Source organism: Sinocyclocheilus grahami, unplaced genomic scaffold (genome assembly GCF_001515645.1).
Source record: "Sinocyclocheilus grahami isolate Dianchi unplaced genomic scaffold, SAMN03320097.WGS_v1.1 scaffold2029.1, whole genome shotgun sequence".
Classification (NCBI taxonomy): Eukaryota; Metazoa; Chordata; class Actinopteri; order Cypriniformes; family Cyprinidae; genus Sinocyclocheilus; species Sinocyclocheilus grahami.
The window spans coordinates 71237-84204 of record NW_015507208.1 but is presented as its reverse complement, the minus strand read 5'-3'; the positions used below and the strand labels follow the sequence as shown (position 1 = coordinate 84204).

The 12968-nt window shown below is 39.2% G+C and overlaps 2 protein-coding genes across 2 annotated transcripts in view; one reads left to right on the top strand and one right to left on the bottom strand.

Moving 5' to 3' along the window:
* The window catches only part of LOC107573765 (cysteine dioxygenase type 1-like), an 11527-nt gene extending 5269 nt beyond the window's left edge, over positions 1 to 6258 (bottom strand). Inside the window, exons 1-4 of the mRNA XM_016260207.1 lie at positions 6030 to 6258; positions 5110 to 5187; positions 3218 to 3375; positions 2968 to 3137 (exon numbers count right to left, since the gene is read on the bottom strand). Of these exons, the coding sequence (XP_016115693.1) occupies positions 2968 to 3137; positions 3218 to 3375; positions 5110 to 5187; positions 6030 to 6199 (576 nt within the window). The 5' untranslated portion in view covers positions 6200 to 6258. The remainder of the gene's footprint in view (positions 1 to 2967; positions 3138 to 3217; positions 3376 to 5109; positions 5188 to 6029) is intronic.
* A 6202-nt stretch (positions 6259 to 12460) lies between these two features.
* The window catches only part of LOC107573766 (AP-3 complex subunit sigma-1-like), a 6070-nt gene continuing 5562 nt past the window's right edge, over positions 12461 to 12968 (top strand). The window contains exon 1 of the mRNA XM_016260208.1: positions 12461 to 12588. Within this exon, the coding sequence (XP_016115694.1) occupies positions 12476 to 12588 (113 nt within the window). The 5' untranslated portion in view covers positions 12461 to 12475. The remainder of the gene's footprint in view (positions 12589 to 12968) is intronic.

Sequence of the window (12968 nt, the reverse complement as noted above, 5' to 3'; positions counted from 1 at the left end):
ATATGGGCATAAACACTGGGACACAGGGAGCACATGGGGAACAAAGCACAACACAGGCCTGACAATATATATGTAAATACTTTCTAAATATACCCATTATGTGTGTGAATTTATATATACATAATAAATATACACAATACACACATATATAGTATGTAAACATAAACTTTTATTTTGAATACGATTAATTAATAATTTTTGTTCAAGTTTGCTATAATAATAAGCCTATGTTGGAGGTTAATTTCTTTAATTTACATTCACGTGTTAAATGTTTCCATCCAGAGATTCAAATTTAACGTGCGTGGAAAATGAATATTTTGGCAGAAAACATTTGTAAATAAGCATCATTTTCATCCCATGTTTTCAATCGAACAAAATGGTCACTTTCTGGGAAACCAGCTCAAAGAATCAATAACAAAAATGAAAGTTTATCCATTTAGTTCATGCACATTTTTTATTAGCTAAAAACAAATATCCACCTCAGTTGAGTGTATAAGTTTTTAATGAGAATTTTAATAAATTTATGCACATCTTGGCATTTCCATCCAGCATTTTTCTATGCAGTGTTCCAAACTTTGCATGAAAATACATGGATGCCCTAGTAAAAAGGTAATATATTTAAAATACATTTAATTCATACTAAGTATACTTTAAATCTTTTAACATATTTACTGACATACCGCTCTAGACTTACTGATGTAGAAATTATAATGAAACTTTATTTTGAGTACTTGTGCACAATGCACATTTCTTAATATTAAACCTAAAATGTTTTGCATCACTATTGATGAGAATATTTAATAATATCAGTCTTTGAATGCAAGATATTTAAAGTGTACCTGAAGTATAGTTGCAATAGTTGCACTTTAGCACAATCAAATGTAATTAAGTATATCTTTAATTGGACTTGAGCACTACTTCCACACAATTAAAGTGCATTAAGTACAAAATTTGGGACAAATATAATGTAATTTAATGGAATACTATGTGAATGGTTTTGCGGCAGGATTTTCTGTCGGCTGCATTTAAATGCGCGTCTGAAGTTTCCCGCTCTGTGCAGCGCGCAGTGTCACGTGTCAAAACAAACAACACGTGCTGTCACTGCCTCTAGAGGTCGCTCTCGTACTGTATAATGGCAGCGGACCCTTCTCAGTCACTGGACGCAACCCGGAAAACTATCGGCATGGATTTTTGCCGATAACCGATAGTTCCGCCAATCAACTATCCATGCCGATTAATCGGTAAAACAGATGAATCGGTCGACCTCTAACTGAGACAGATCTATTTTCAGACCTACTGATCTAATATGATGTTACACATCAGATTTTTACCCAACCATTAACTAACATTCTTGTAAAACATAACAGATTATGTTTGTGTGAATCTCGCCAAGACGTATTTCTCAATAATGTACTTTATAGGGAGATCGCATGCGCTTTGCAGATGTCAGTCAGCACGATCGTTTTGTTTTCATCAGCATGGGTTTGAAAATCATATTTCACTGGTTTAGACTCATGTCATTGAGATATGAATATTCACAAAACTGGAACTTGAGAAGCAGTACTCCTCTCAGAAAACGTACAAATAAAGATGATTTTAGATGTTTAATTACTATCTGGAGCATTGGGATCGCTAGAAGAGGGCTTAATGAACTCATTTTTGTGAAAACCTCAAATTTGACGACAAATATAATGTAATTTAATGGAATACTATGTGAATGGTTTTGCGGCAGGATTTTCTGTCGGCTGCATTTAAATGCGCGTCTGAAGTTTCCCGCTCTGTGCAGCGCGCAGTGTCACGTGTCAAAACAAACAACACGTGCTGTCACTGCCTCTAGAGGTCGCTCTCGTACTGTATAATGGCAGCGGACCCTTCTCAGTCACTGGACGCAACCCGGAAAACTATCGGCATGGATTTTTGCCGATAACCGATAGTTCCGCCAATCAACTATCCATGCCGATTAATCGGTAAAACAGATGAATCGGTCGACCTCTAACTGAGACAGATCTATTTTCAGACCTACTGATCTAATATGATGTTACACATCAGATTTTTACCCAACCATTAACTAACATTCTTGTAAAACATAACAGATTATGTTTGTGTGAATCTCGCCAAGACGTATTTCTCAATAATGTACTTTATAGGGAGATCGCATGCGCTTTGCAGATGTCAGTCAGCACGATCGTTTTGTTTTCATCAGCATGGGTTTGAAAATCATATTTCACTGGTTTAGACTCATGTCATCGAGATGTGAATATTCACAAAACTGGAACTTGAGAAGCAGTACTCCTCTCAGAAAACATACAAATAAAGATGATTTTAGATGTTTAATTACTATCTGGAGCATTGGGATCGCTAGAAGAGGGCTTAATGAACTCATTTTTGTGAAAACCTCAAATTTGACTTCAAATTCACTTCTTTTGCCTGTAGCTCAGAATTAGACCGTGCACATTCACACTCATTCTGCCAGCACGGCTCACATATGTATTTAAGATATATGTGACCCTGCAGCACAAAAGCAGTGTTAAGTCGCTGGGGGATATTTGTAGCAATAGCCAACAATACATTGTATGAGTCACAATTATACATTTCTCTTTTATGCCAAAAATCATTAGGATATTAAGTAAAGATCATGTTCCATGAAGATATTTAGTAAATCTCCTACCGTAAATATATCAAAACTTAATGTTTGATTAGTAATATGCATTGCTAAGAACTTCATTTGAACAACTTTAAAGATGATTTTCTCAATATTTAGATTTTTTTGCACCCTCAGATTCCAGATGTTCCAATAGCTGTATCTCAGCCAAATATTGTCCGATCCTAACAAACCATACACCAATGGAAAGCTGATTTATTCAGCTTTCAGATCTCAAATAATTGACCCTTATGACTGGTTTTGTGGTCTGGGGTCACATATTTACGTATATTTATTTTTCACTGCAGGGCGTGAAGATGACTTACATACGGCGTCCTCTCGCCGAACTTGCTCCAGAAGGTCATCTTGACGCTGTTGTGGTGTCCGGTGCGCTGGTCAAACGTCCGGCACGTCTGGAAGGGCGGGCTGTAGAGGTGCAGAGAGACGGCCGTCTCCGTGTGGCTCACGTTCTCCACTCGATGAAGCCCGAGGGAGTCTGAAACACACCGAGCCCATCGTCAGACTCTTCTGATCACACAGTCATCCCCACTCTGTCGTGTCTCACTCATCTCTTACCGTTGATGTAGGCACACTGGTTCTCCAGCAGCACCTGCTGGGACTTCTGCAACATGCCGGCCTGAAGCTTGTGGTCGGGCCAGTCGAAGAGCGTCTCCTTCAGCTGACCCTGGAGCAGCTTTAGGAAGCAGTGCGAGTCTGTGTGATCGTGGATGCTGCTGCAATCATGCCAAACACAGGCCAACTCAGAAACACAACAGATTAATTTTCCTTTACTTTAACTCATCAAAATGATTTTACTGTGTCCTTGTTACACGTTACATGTACTTACTATTATACAGTTTTTTGGGTAACACTTTATTTTAAGGTGTCCTTGTTACATATGTTACATGTACTTACTTTTATACAGTTTTTTTGTAACACTTTATTTTAAGGTGTCCTTGTTACATATGTTACATGTACTTACTATTATAATAACAATACATTATGCATAATTATGCAAGTAACCCTAATCCTAACCCTAACCATATAGTAAGCACAAGTAGTTAATTAATATTACTCAGTACTTAAATATATACTTATATATTATAAGACACCTTCAAATAAGTGTAACCAAATAATTTAACCCATTTCATCTTCATTCTTTAAGTTACAATGTGTCAAAGACAAAACAAGTGTCCACATTACCTTTACAAAAGTGATTTTGCATACACAGAAAGCATATTAACGTGCCCACTTTAATGTTTTAAATCACGTTTTTGAAAATACAATATGGGTAAAATAATGTTAATTAACATAACAAATATGTAAGAATTAAACAACACACTTATCCTGACCTGTACTTTCTAAAATATATAAAAGAATAAGTGATCATACTAAATTTGATTATATATTTAAAGTGATTAAAAACTGACAAATGGGTAAGATCTAGTGGTGTAAAGGAAACTGGCAAAGATTGGGAAAGATTTAAAATGATCCATGAGTCTTTTAATATCGTTAATAATTCTGGTACAGAAGAAAACAAGGTAACTGCGACTTTTTATCTCATAATTCTGACTTCTTTTCTCAGAATTGTAAGATATACATTTGAGTCATAAACTCCAAGGGACTATTTTCTTATAATTGTGTGTTTATATCATTCAATTCTGATGTTATAACACGCATTTGTGAGTTTATATCTCGCTATAACAAGAAAAAAGCCAGAATTGGTAGATAAAAAATTGCAATTACCTTTTTTTATTTTTTATTCAGTGGCAGAAACGGCTTTCTGTATTCTGGTTGTACATAAGCCTGAAAAGATTTTTTGGTATATTGACTATTCTTACACTGACTTACATTTTAATGGGTGTCTTCTGTAAATCATAATACAAATGTAAGATAGACATTATTTTTGCTCAGAAAACAAATAAATAAGTAGGACACATTCTAATGTTCTGGGGTTTTGATGCTTGAAAAGCCCTTTTCATCTCTGACCCTTATACCAGATTCATCTAGACAAGATTTTTAAACAAATTAGTTGAAATGAATCATACAGCCAATCTGATTATACTTCAAATGTAAGGAAGGAGTTTTTAAGTTGAATTAGTTGCAAATTAGCTAATTTTAACAACAATGCAGACATCCTGACGTGCTATTTTCTTCCTTTTTTGTTCATATTCACCGTGAATAATTGCTTATGCTTTTATGAGGCGACAGCGTTATTTTATCTGTGATTGAATCTGCTCCACTGTGCATTTATTAAAGGCTTTGCGTGTATTATCTGTCTTTATGACCTGACTAATCACAAGCCATTGGACTCTACTATCAGGCCATTATCTGTCTGTTAATATCTCTAATGCATTGACGCATGTTCAGTCATTGATCCACTCGTGATTCCAGGCTCCTGCAGGTCGAAAGCTAAACGCAGAGCGAACACAACATGTGATTTAACATCAGTGTGAATGAGCAGCTACCTGCCGTGTCCTTCACCCCAGCACAAGATCATCAGGTTGAACTTTCCGTTTCCCTCATCCACAAGATTCCTGGTGTATCTGTAAAGACACAAGGGACTTTAATCAGTCAGTTCAATGCAAAGCTGACACTCAAACAGCAGAAGCACACACTAAATCTGCCAAAGCATACACTCAAGTCAAAAAACACTTTTTGTAAAACACAACACACCGTTCTCTATGTAACACACACAAAATGTAACAAGAAGTGTCTTGATTTCCTTTTTCAAACACAACTAATCAAACACAGCCACACTAATATCTCACTAATAAAGTAAAAAACAAAAGAGGCAAAGTTTTGAAATTGCGTGTAAGCATTTGGAAAAAACTGTAATGTTCATATTCATATCAGTGAAGTGAGTGAACGGGGATGTGCTGCATCAGAGGCCAGAGAGAGCTGGATATAATGTATCTCTGGAGCGTTTGATGAGACCGCAGAACAGCGGGTGTGCGCCAGGAGCCGCGCTCTGATTGGCCCGCGTCTTGGAGCCCCCTGGAGCGAAGCCACGCCCACTGGCAACCCATCAGCGGAGGCAGAGCTCCAGCAGCGAGAAAAAACTACACATTTCATTCAAACCGAGCAATAGCAGGCCTATGATTACACCAGACCCAGTAATGCTCCGGACTTAAAACAAGAACATTATCTGAGCGATGTCTGGATTAAAAGTGAACTCATTAGAACCCAGTTCACGGTGTTTACATCTGATGCTTTGCGCGAGACGCAAACCTGTGCAACATGCATCTTTCAGTAAAGTTAAACACACACGAACACAAACAAAACCCTTGTCGTGATTGTAAGCTCGAATCGCGAAACCACAGCCTAAGAATAATAATTAACAGTAATAAATAATATCGTTAATGATGATGATGATGATGATGATAACCTGTACTGGTCAAATGTAGCATATTTCATCCACTCGTGAGGTTTACTGTCATAGGACTCCATGATGCTCTGCACCTCCTCCACATTGACGCTGTCGCTTTCAAAGAGCTTGTGGAGAGTTTGGATCAAATCCTCCAGAGTGTCTGGCTTCACGAGCTCGGTCTGCTCCATCTCCAGTGCTGCTGCTGTGCTGCTGCTGTGCTGCTGCTGTGCTGCTCGAGGCTCACTAGAGAGAGCTCAGGCTCAGCTCAGGCTCTTATGCATCCAGCGCAACTTTAATAGACGCTACCATGAGACGAGATGGGGGTCCGCCGACTGCAATTACAGCATTTCTGCGCAAACTCTCATGTAACCGTGCACTTTAAGCTATGAAGAACACGTTAATAAGCAATTAGAGCTTTAACAAACGAATACATGAGAGACAATAAATATGATTTGTGTTTGTTTATTGATCTTTATCAGCGGACCTCCCCCATTACAGTTTGGATCGACCCGCTTTACTCAAAGGGTTAACGTTCCTCAAACAATATTATTAACTTCATATTTACCAGTAGTTATATCTCTAGCTTAACATGTAGAAAAAAAGATAAAAGCGTCATATAAGTCATATTTTATTTGAATGAAAAACTGTGTTTTTGGTCTGTTCACGTGGCACTCTCAGAAATGAATGAGATCCTTTAGAGATGCTCTAGAACTCTTAACGTGAAAAGAAACTGAGCCGGTGAACAAATGCCCATCAACTGAGAAAATATTGATTCATTTACTTGCTTGCTTGCTTTAGAACTACAGCATGGTATTGTGCGTTTTAAAGTGTTCCTATGTCATCGAGTGTTTGAGGCCATCATGAGGATCACAGTGAAATAAATCCAGTTCATAAACACTAGCAATGGGAGAAACAATCATGAAACCATCCTTATTTAGAAGCCTTGAATCAGTCGAACCAAATTGCTTCACAGAATGATTAAAACGTCTTACTCTGGTGACTCCTGCTGGTCAGAAAGGTGTAAATGCAACTAAAACTCCCAACCTTTACAGTTTTATTCAACAGCTTACACACATTTTCAGAACTTTGCCTCTTTTTATCAAAACTGCACTCACAAATACAAGAACTGCATGCACAAAATGCAAAAAGCCTCACATCTCTTGCTAAACGAAGCACTGCGTTCAAAATATCACACACACACATCTCAAAAGCAAACATTTGTCTTACGCTGCAGACACCTTTGCCATACTGTTATATTTCTGGATTTATCATATGCACACAGTTATTCAAAACCTGAAGCTCTTCGTTCATGAGCTACATTTCTGTACAAGATTGAAAGCAACGTTTTAAGCATTTGTGGTTGTGAAGACTGTATTACACAGAACGAAAGAAAAGAAACAAGTGTGTAGATGTGTGTTGTGCTCAGTGAAGCACATGTGAGGCTTTCTGATCGGTTGTGTTTGAAAAAGATACATCCTGTTAGATTTGTGTGTTACACTGAGAACTGTGTGTTGTGTTTTGCAAAAAGTGTTTTATGAAATTGAAAACTGAGTCAAAGGCTGAGAATCAGTGTCTGGTTTTGTAGATTTGGTGTGTGCTTCTGCTGTTTGAGTGTCAGCTTTCAGAAACTGTGTGACACGTAAAGATTTAGTGTAAGAGTTGAAAACAACTGTAACTACTATTATTCATTTTAATTATAAATGTCTCATTAAAATGTCTTAAAATGTATAAAACTGATCTGAAATCAGGTTGAAACTATAGACACTTCTTCACCTCTTTCACTGCTGAGGTCAGCGAACCTGGATGATTCATGGGTTTACAGAGATCATCGCTCGCCGACGGTGAACCATTGAAACTGAGATCTGAATGATTCGCAATATGCGCTCCAAAGTCCCGATCAAATACAAATGATTCGTGAACCCGTTCCAAAGTCCTGATCTGAATCAAAAGATTCCCGAATCTGCTCTGAAGTTCTGAAGTGAATCAAAAGATTGCCAAATCTGCTCTGAAGTTCTGAACTAAATCAAAAGATTCCCGAATCTGCTCTGAAGTCCCGATCTGAATCAAAAGATTCCCGAATCTGCTCTGAAGTTCTGAACTAAATCAAAAGATTCCCAAATCTGCTCTGAAGTTCTGAACTGAATCAAAAGATCCCCGAATCTGCTCTGAAGTCCCGATCTGAATCAAAAGATTCTCGAATCTGCTCTGAAGTCCCGATCTGAATCAAAAGATTCCCGAATCTGCTCTGAAGTTCTGAACTGAATCAAAAGATTCCAGAATCTGCTCTGAAGTCCCGATCTGAATCAAAAGATTCCCGAATCTGCTCTGAAGTTCTGAACTGAATCAAGTCCCGAACTGAATCAAAAGATTCCCGAATATGCTCTGAAGTCCTGATCTGAATCAAAAGATTCCCGAATCTGTTCTGAAGTCCCGATCTGAATCAAAAGATTCCCGAATATGCTCTGAAGTCCTGATCTGAATCAAAAGATTCCCAAATCTGCTCTGAAGTCCCGATCTGAATCAAAAGATTCCCGAATCTGTTCTGAAGTCCCGATCTGAATCAAAAGATTCCCAAATCTGCTCTGAAGTCCCGATCTGAATTAAAAGATTCCCGAACCCGCTCCAAAGTCCCGATCTGAATTAAAAGATTCCCGAACCCCCTCCAAAGTCCCAATCTGAATCTAAAGATTCCCGAATATGCTCTGAAGTCCCGATCTGAATCAAAAGATTCCCGAATCTGCTCTGAAGTCCTGAAATGAATCAAAAGATTCCCGAATCCACTCTAAATTCCCGATCTGAATGAAAAGATTCCCGAATCTGCTCTGAAGTCCTGAAATGAATCAAAAGATTCCCGAATCCACTCTAAATTCCCGATCTGAATGAAAAGATTCACGAATCTGCTCTGAAGTCCAAATCTGAATGAAAAAATTCCCAAATCTGCACCTGAATCGATTCGCGATATGCGCTTCGAAGCAGGCACGTGCACACATAGACATCAAAGGGGGCTTGAGCACTTTTTTCTGGGGAGTTAAAAAAATTATAATAATGAATACATGTATATATGTGTGCGTCTATGTGTTTCTGTTTGCGCACAGCTGTTCCTGTCAAACAAATAAAGAATCAAAATATAAGGTCGTGTCAGGAAATGTTGAGACTCTGTCGAGTTCAGATGCCTTTCTCCCTCCCCCTCCGCATCTCCGCAGCACAGCAGTGTAGCACACTTTACACCACAGATATGCAGAGAGCTGCAGAAGTGAAGCTCTCCCTCCCTTTCCAGTTGTGTTTGTCTTGGTGTGGAGGTGAGCGGTGATGAACAACATACTAAGCTACCTGTGCCTCGAATTTACAGCTAATTATCTTATCCATGATCATCAGAGCTACCAAGTTGGCTAAAGTTAATTAGCTAAGGCAATAGGAAGTCTAGTAGGTTAGACCAGTGCATGTTCTTTCACTGCATGATTCAGTTTATTAAAATTAGAATGATCACAAAATTCAAGATATGGGGGCAGAAATTTATATATTTATATAATTTCATATAGTTAATCAGTATCACACGAAGACTGAAGTTTTTTTCACCAAAAAGCAGCATGATTACAAATGTGATATTGATTTTATACAGCAGTTTAATAAACAAGAATTTAATATTAAGACACTTACGTTTTAGACACAATATTGACAGTTTTTGCTCTATTTCGCCAACAAATATAATTTCAATTTGCGTCTCTGAGCAACACGACAGTGATTCGTTCCTGAATGAATCAACCGTTTAAATGATTCGGTTCAGTCACAATGACTCACTAATTAAAAGTGACTTGCTGCCACCTACTGGCGGTTTTAATTTTACATTTAAAGTATCTTTTCATTTTTTAAAAATATCAAGTATCAGTATTTAACGTTTTATGTTTAAAATATAAACACAATATTAATGCATCTAAATGCCCATTCTAATGCAGCTTCTGTGTTTCCTCTGCAAAGATTAAACAAATCCCGATCTGAATAAAAAAATTCCAGAATCTGCATCTGAATCGATTCGCGATACGCGCTCCGAAGTCCCGATCTGAAGAATGACTTATTATTCTAATGGACTGATTCAATTTAAGAATTTGACTGAAAAGATGATGCACACTTTTAGAAAAATGGGCTTTATAAAGGTAAAAATGCCCATAAAAGATTAAAAAAATTTTTTAACTTATTGGAAAAGATTAATTTCTATCACTGCTGTGAACTGATCACCACACAGAATATGCAGAATATCAAAAACTTTAGTCAGCTGTCCACGGTAGTCCTTAAGATATCAGCGCAATAACACACTCAGCAAAATATCGTCTAATTATCGTTGTCGATAAAATCCCAGAAAATATTGAGATATATTTTTTGTCAATATCGCACACCCTAATATATTTAACATTTTGTTTAGAAAAAATAAATATGAGAAGTGCTCTTTTTTTCACTTGAGTCCCTGCCCTTCAAAATGTCTGTGCACGTCCCTGCACACACACACACACACACAGCAAACACAATGAGAAGCTGCACAGCTGTATTTCTGGAGGTTTCCTCAAACACCCTCACTAATGCGCCTGCCGAAGCCACGCAGGAGACATACATGCATGCTAAAGAGGAGAAAGCAGGGAACAAGAGGAGGGAGATGGAGGGAAATCCATCTTTTTTAAAGTCTAATGTAGGATGAAAGCGTGTGACCAGCCGTGCTCTCGCTCTTTAAAGTGCTTTTCCACGTCCAGTGGCACCAACGTCAGTGTTTTGATGGATGGCCTCGTTCAGGGTTCAAAATCTATGAATAAAGACCATAAGCAGGCATGGGACTAACACTCCTTTAGCTCAGCCTCTTTTCTCTTATGCTCTCTGTTCTCCTCCGCCTGTTAAATCAGATGGATGTGTGACCTGACAAAACTGACCTCAGGTCTGTGTTTCATCTCACGTCTGTCTGACTTTTCGGTTCTTAAAGAGTGTGAAACGTTTGTCAAGAGATGTGATGCTTCTGATGTTCTCAACAAGTTATTAGTCTCATTTTATTTAATCTGAAATAAATTATACTAGATCAGCATGTTTACAATTAATATAGTACATGATATATCCAAAACGCCTGAGCAACCACCTATCAAACATCCAGAACACCTGAGCAACCACCAGAACTTCTTAGCAACCATCAAACAACATCCAAAACATCTTAGTAATCCCCTAGCAAAATCCAAAACAATTTAGTAATCACGTAACAACATTCACAACACCTTAGCAACTACCAAAACACTGTAGCAACCACCTATCAAACATCCAGAACACCTTAGCAACCACCAGAACATCTTAGAAACCACCAAACAACATCCACTACACCTTAGCAACTACCAGAAAACTTAGCAACCACTTATCAAACATCCAGAACAACTTAGCAACCACCTATCAAACATCCTGAACACCTGAGCAGCCACCAGAACATCTTAGCAACCACCAACCAACATCCACTACGCCTTAGCAACTACCAGAAAACCTTAGCAACCACTTATCAAACATCCAGAACAACTTAGCAACCACCAGAACATCTTAGCAACCACCAACCAACATCCAAATCTCCTTAGTAACCACCTAGCAAAATCCAAAACACCTTAGCAACTACCAAAACACTGTAGCAATCACCTATCAAACATGCAGAACACTTTAGCAACCACCTATCAAACATCCAGAACACCCGAGCAGCCACCAGAACATCTTAGCAACCACCAACTGACATCCACTACACCTTAGCAACTACCAGAACACCTGTGAGTGTGTGAGAGAGAGAGAGAGTGTGTGTGTGAGAGAGAGAGAGAGTGTGTGTGTATGATGTGAGAGAGTGTGTGTAGCGGCTGCAGCCTGTGAAATATTGAAGAGCGCTCTTTGTCTCCTGACATGTGATCGGGGTCAGAGGTCACTCTTGAGTTACACGATCATTTTCACAGACTCTTGTGACCGGCTCATGTTTGTTCCGCTGTCAGCTGCTCGATCATCACATCACAGACACATGCACACACTCTCTCACACTCACACTCACAGACACATGCGCTCACACACTCACACACAGACAGACGCACGCACGCACACACACACACACAGACACACACACACTCACACACACACTGTGAGTGCTGCAGGAATGTGTGTGTGTGTGACAGATGTTGAGTCATGTTTATCTCCTCATACAGTACAGATCGTTTCAAAGCAGCTTCACAGTGATAAACAGCACAATAACTGCTGCAGAGTTCATCGATTATGAAAGGCCGCTTCCAGAAGACAGAAGTGTCATTATCAGGTCACTTCAGATCCTCAGAAATACTGCATTGGACTACAATAATGAATTCCACTCCTCCTCGTCTGTGAGAAACAGCGACACCTGCTGCTCACAGTGAAGAACTGCTGACGTCTGTCTGTTCCTGATGCTTTCTGTGGACTCGGGGTTCATATGCGGCTCGTTAATGTCTGTTTATTCCTTTCAGACTGAAGACACAGAGCAGCAGATCATCAGAGAAACCTTTCATCTGGTTTCCAAGCGAGATGAGAACATTTGCAACTTCCTGGAGGGAGGACTGTAAGACACTCACACACGCACGCACGCACACAGACAGACAGACAGACACACACGCACACACACACACACTCTCACACTCACACTCACACACAAACTCACACACAGACACACACACTCACACACGCACGCACACACTCACACGCACACAGACAGACAGACACACCCACACACGCTCACACACACGCACACACTCACACACTCACGCACACACATGTGTTTCTCTGCCACTGTCACATGATTGACATCACGGCTCACTGTGTCTGTGTGTGTGTGTGTCTGTGTGTGTGTGTCTGTGTCTGTGTGTGTCTGTGTCTGTGTGTGTCTGTGTCTGTGTGTCTGTGTCTGTGTGTGTGTGTCTGTGTCTGTGTGTCTGTGTCTGT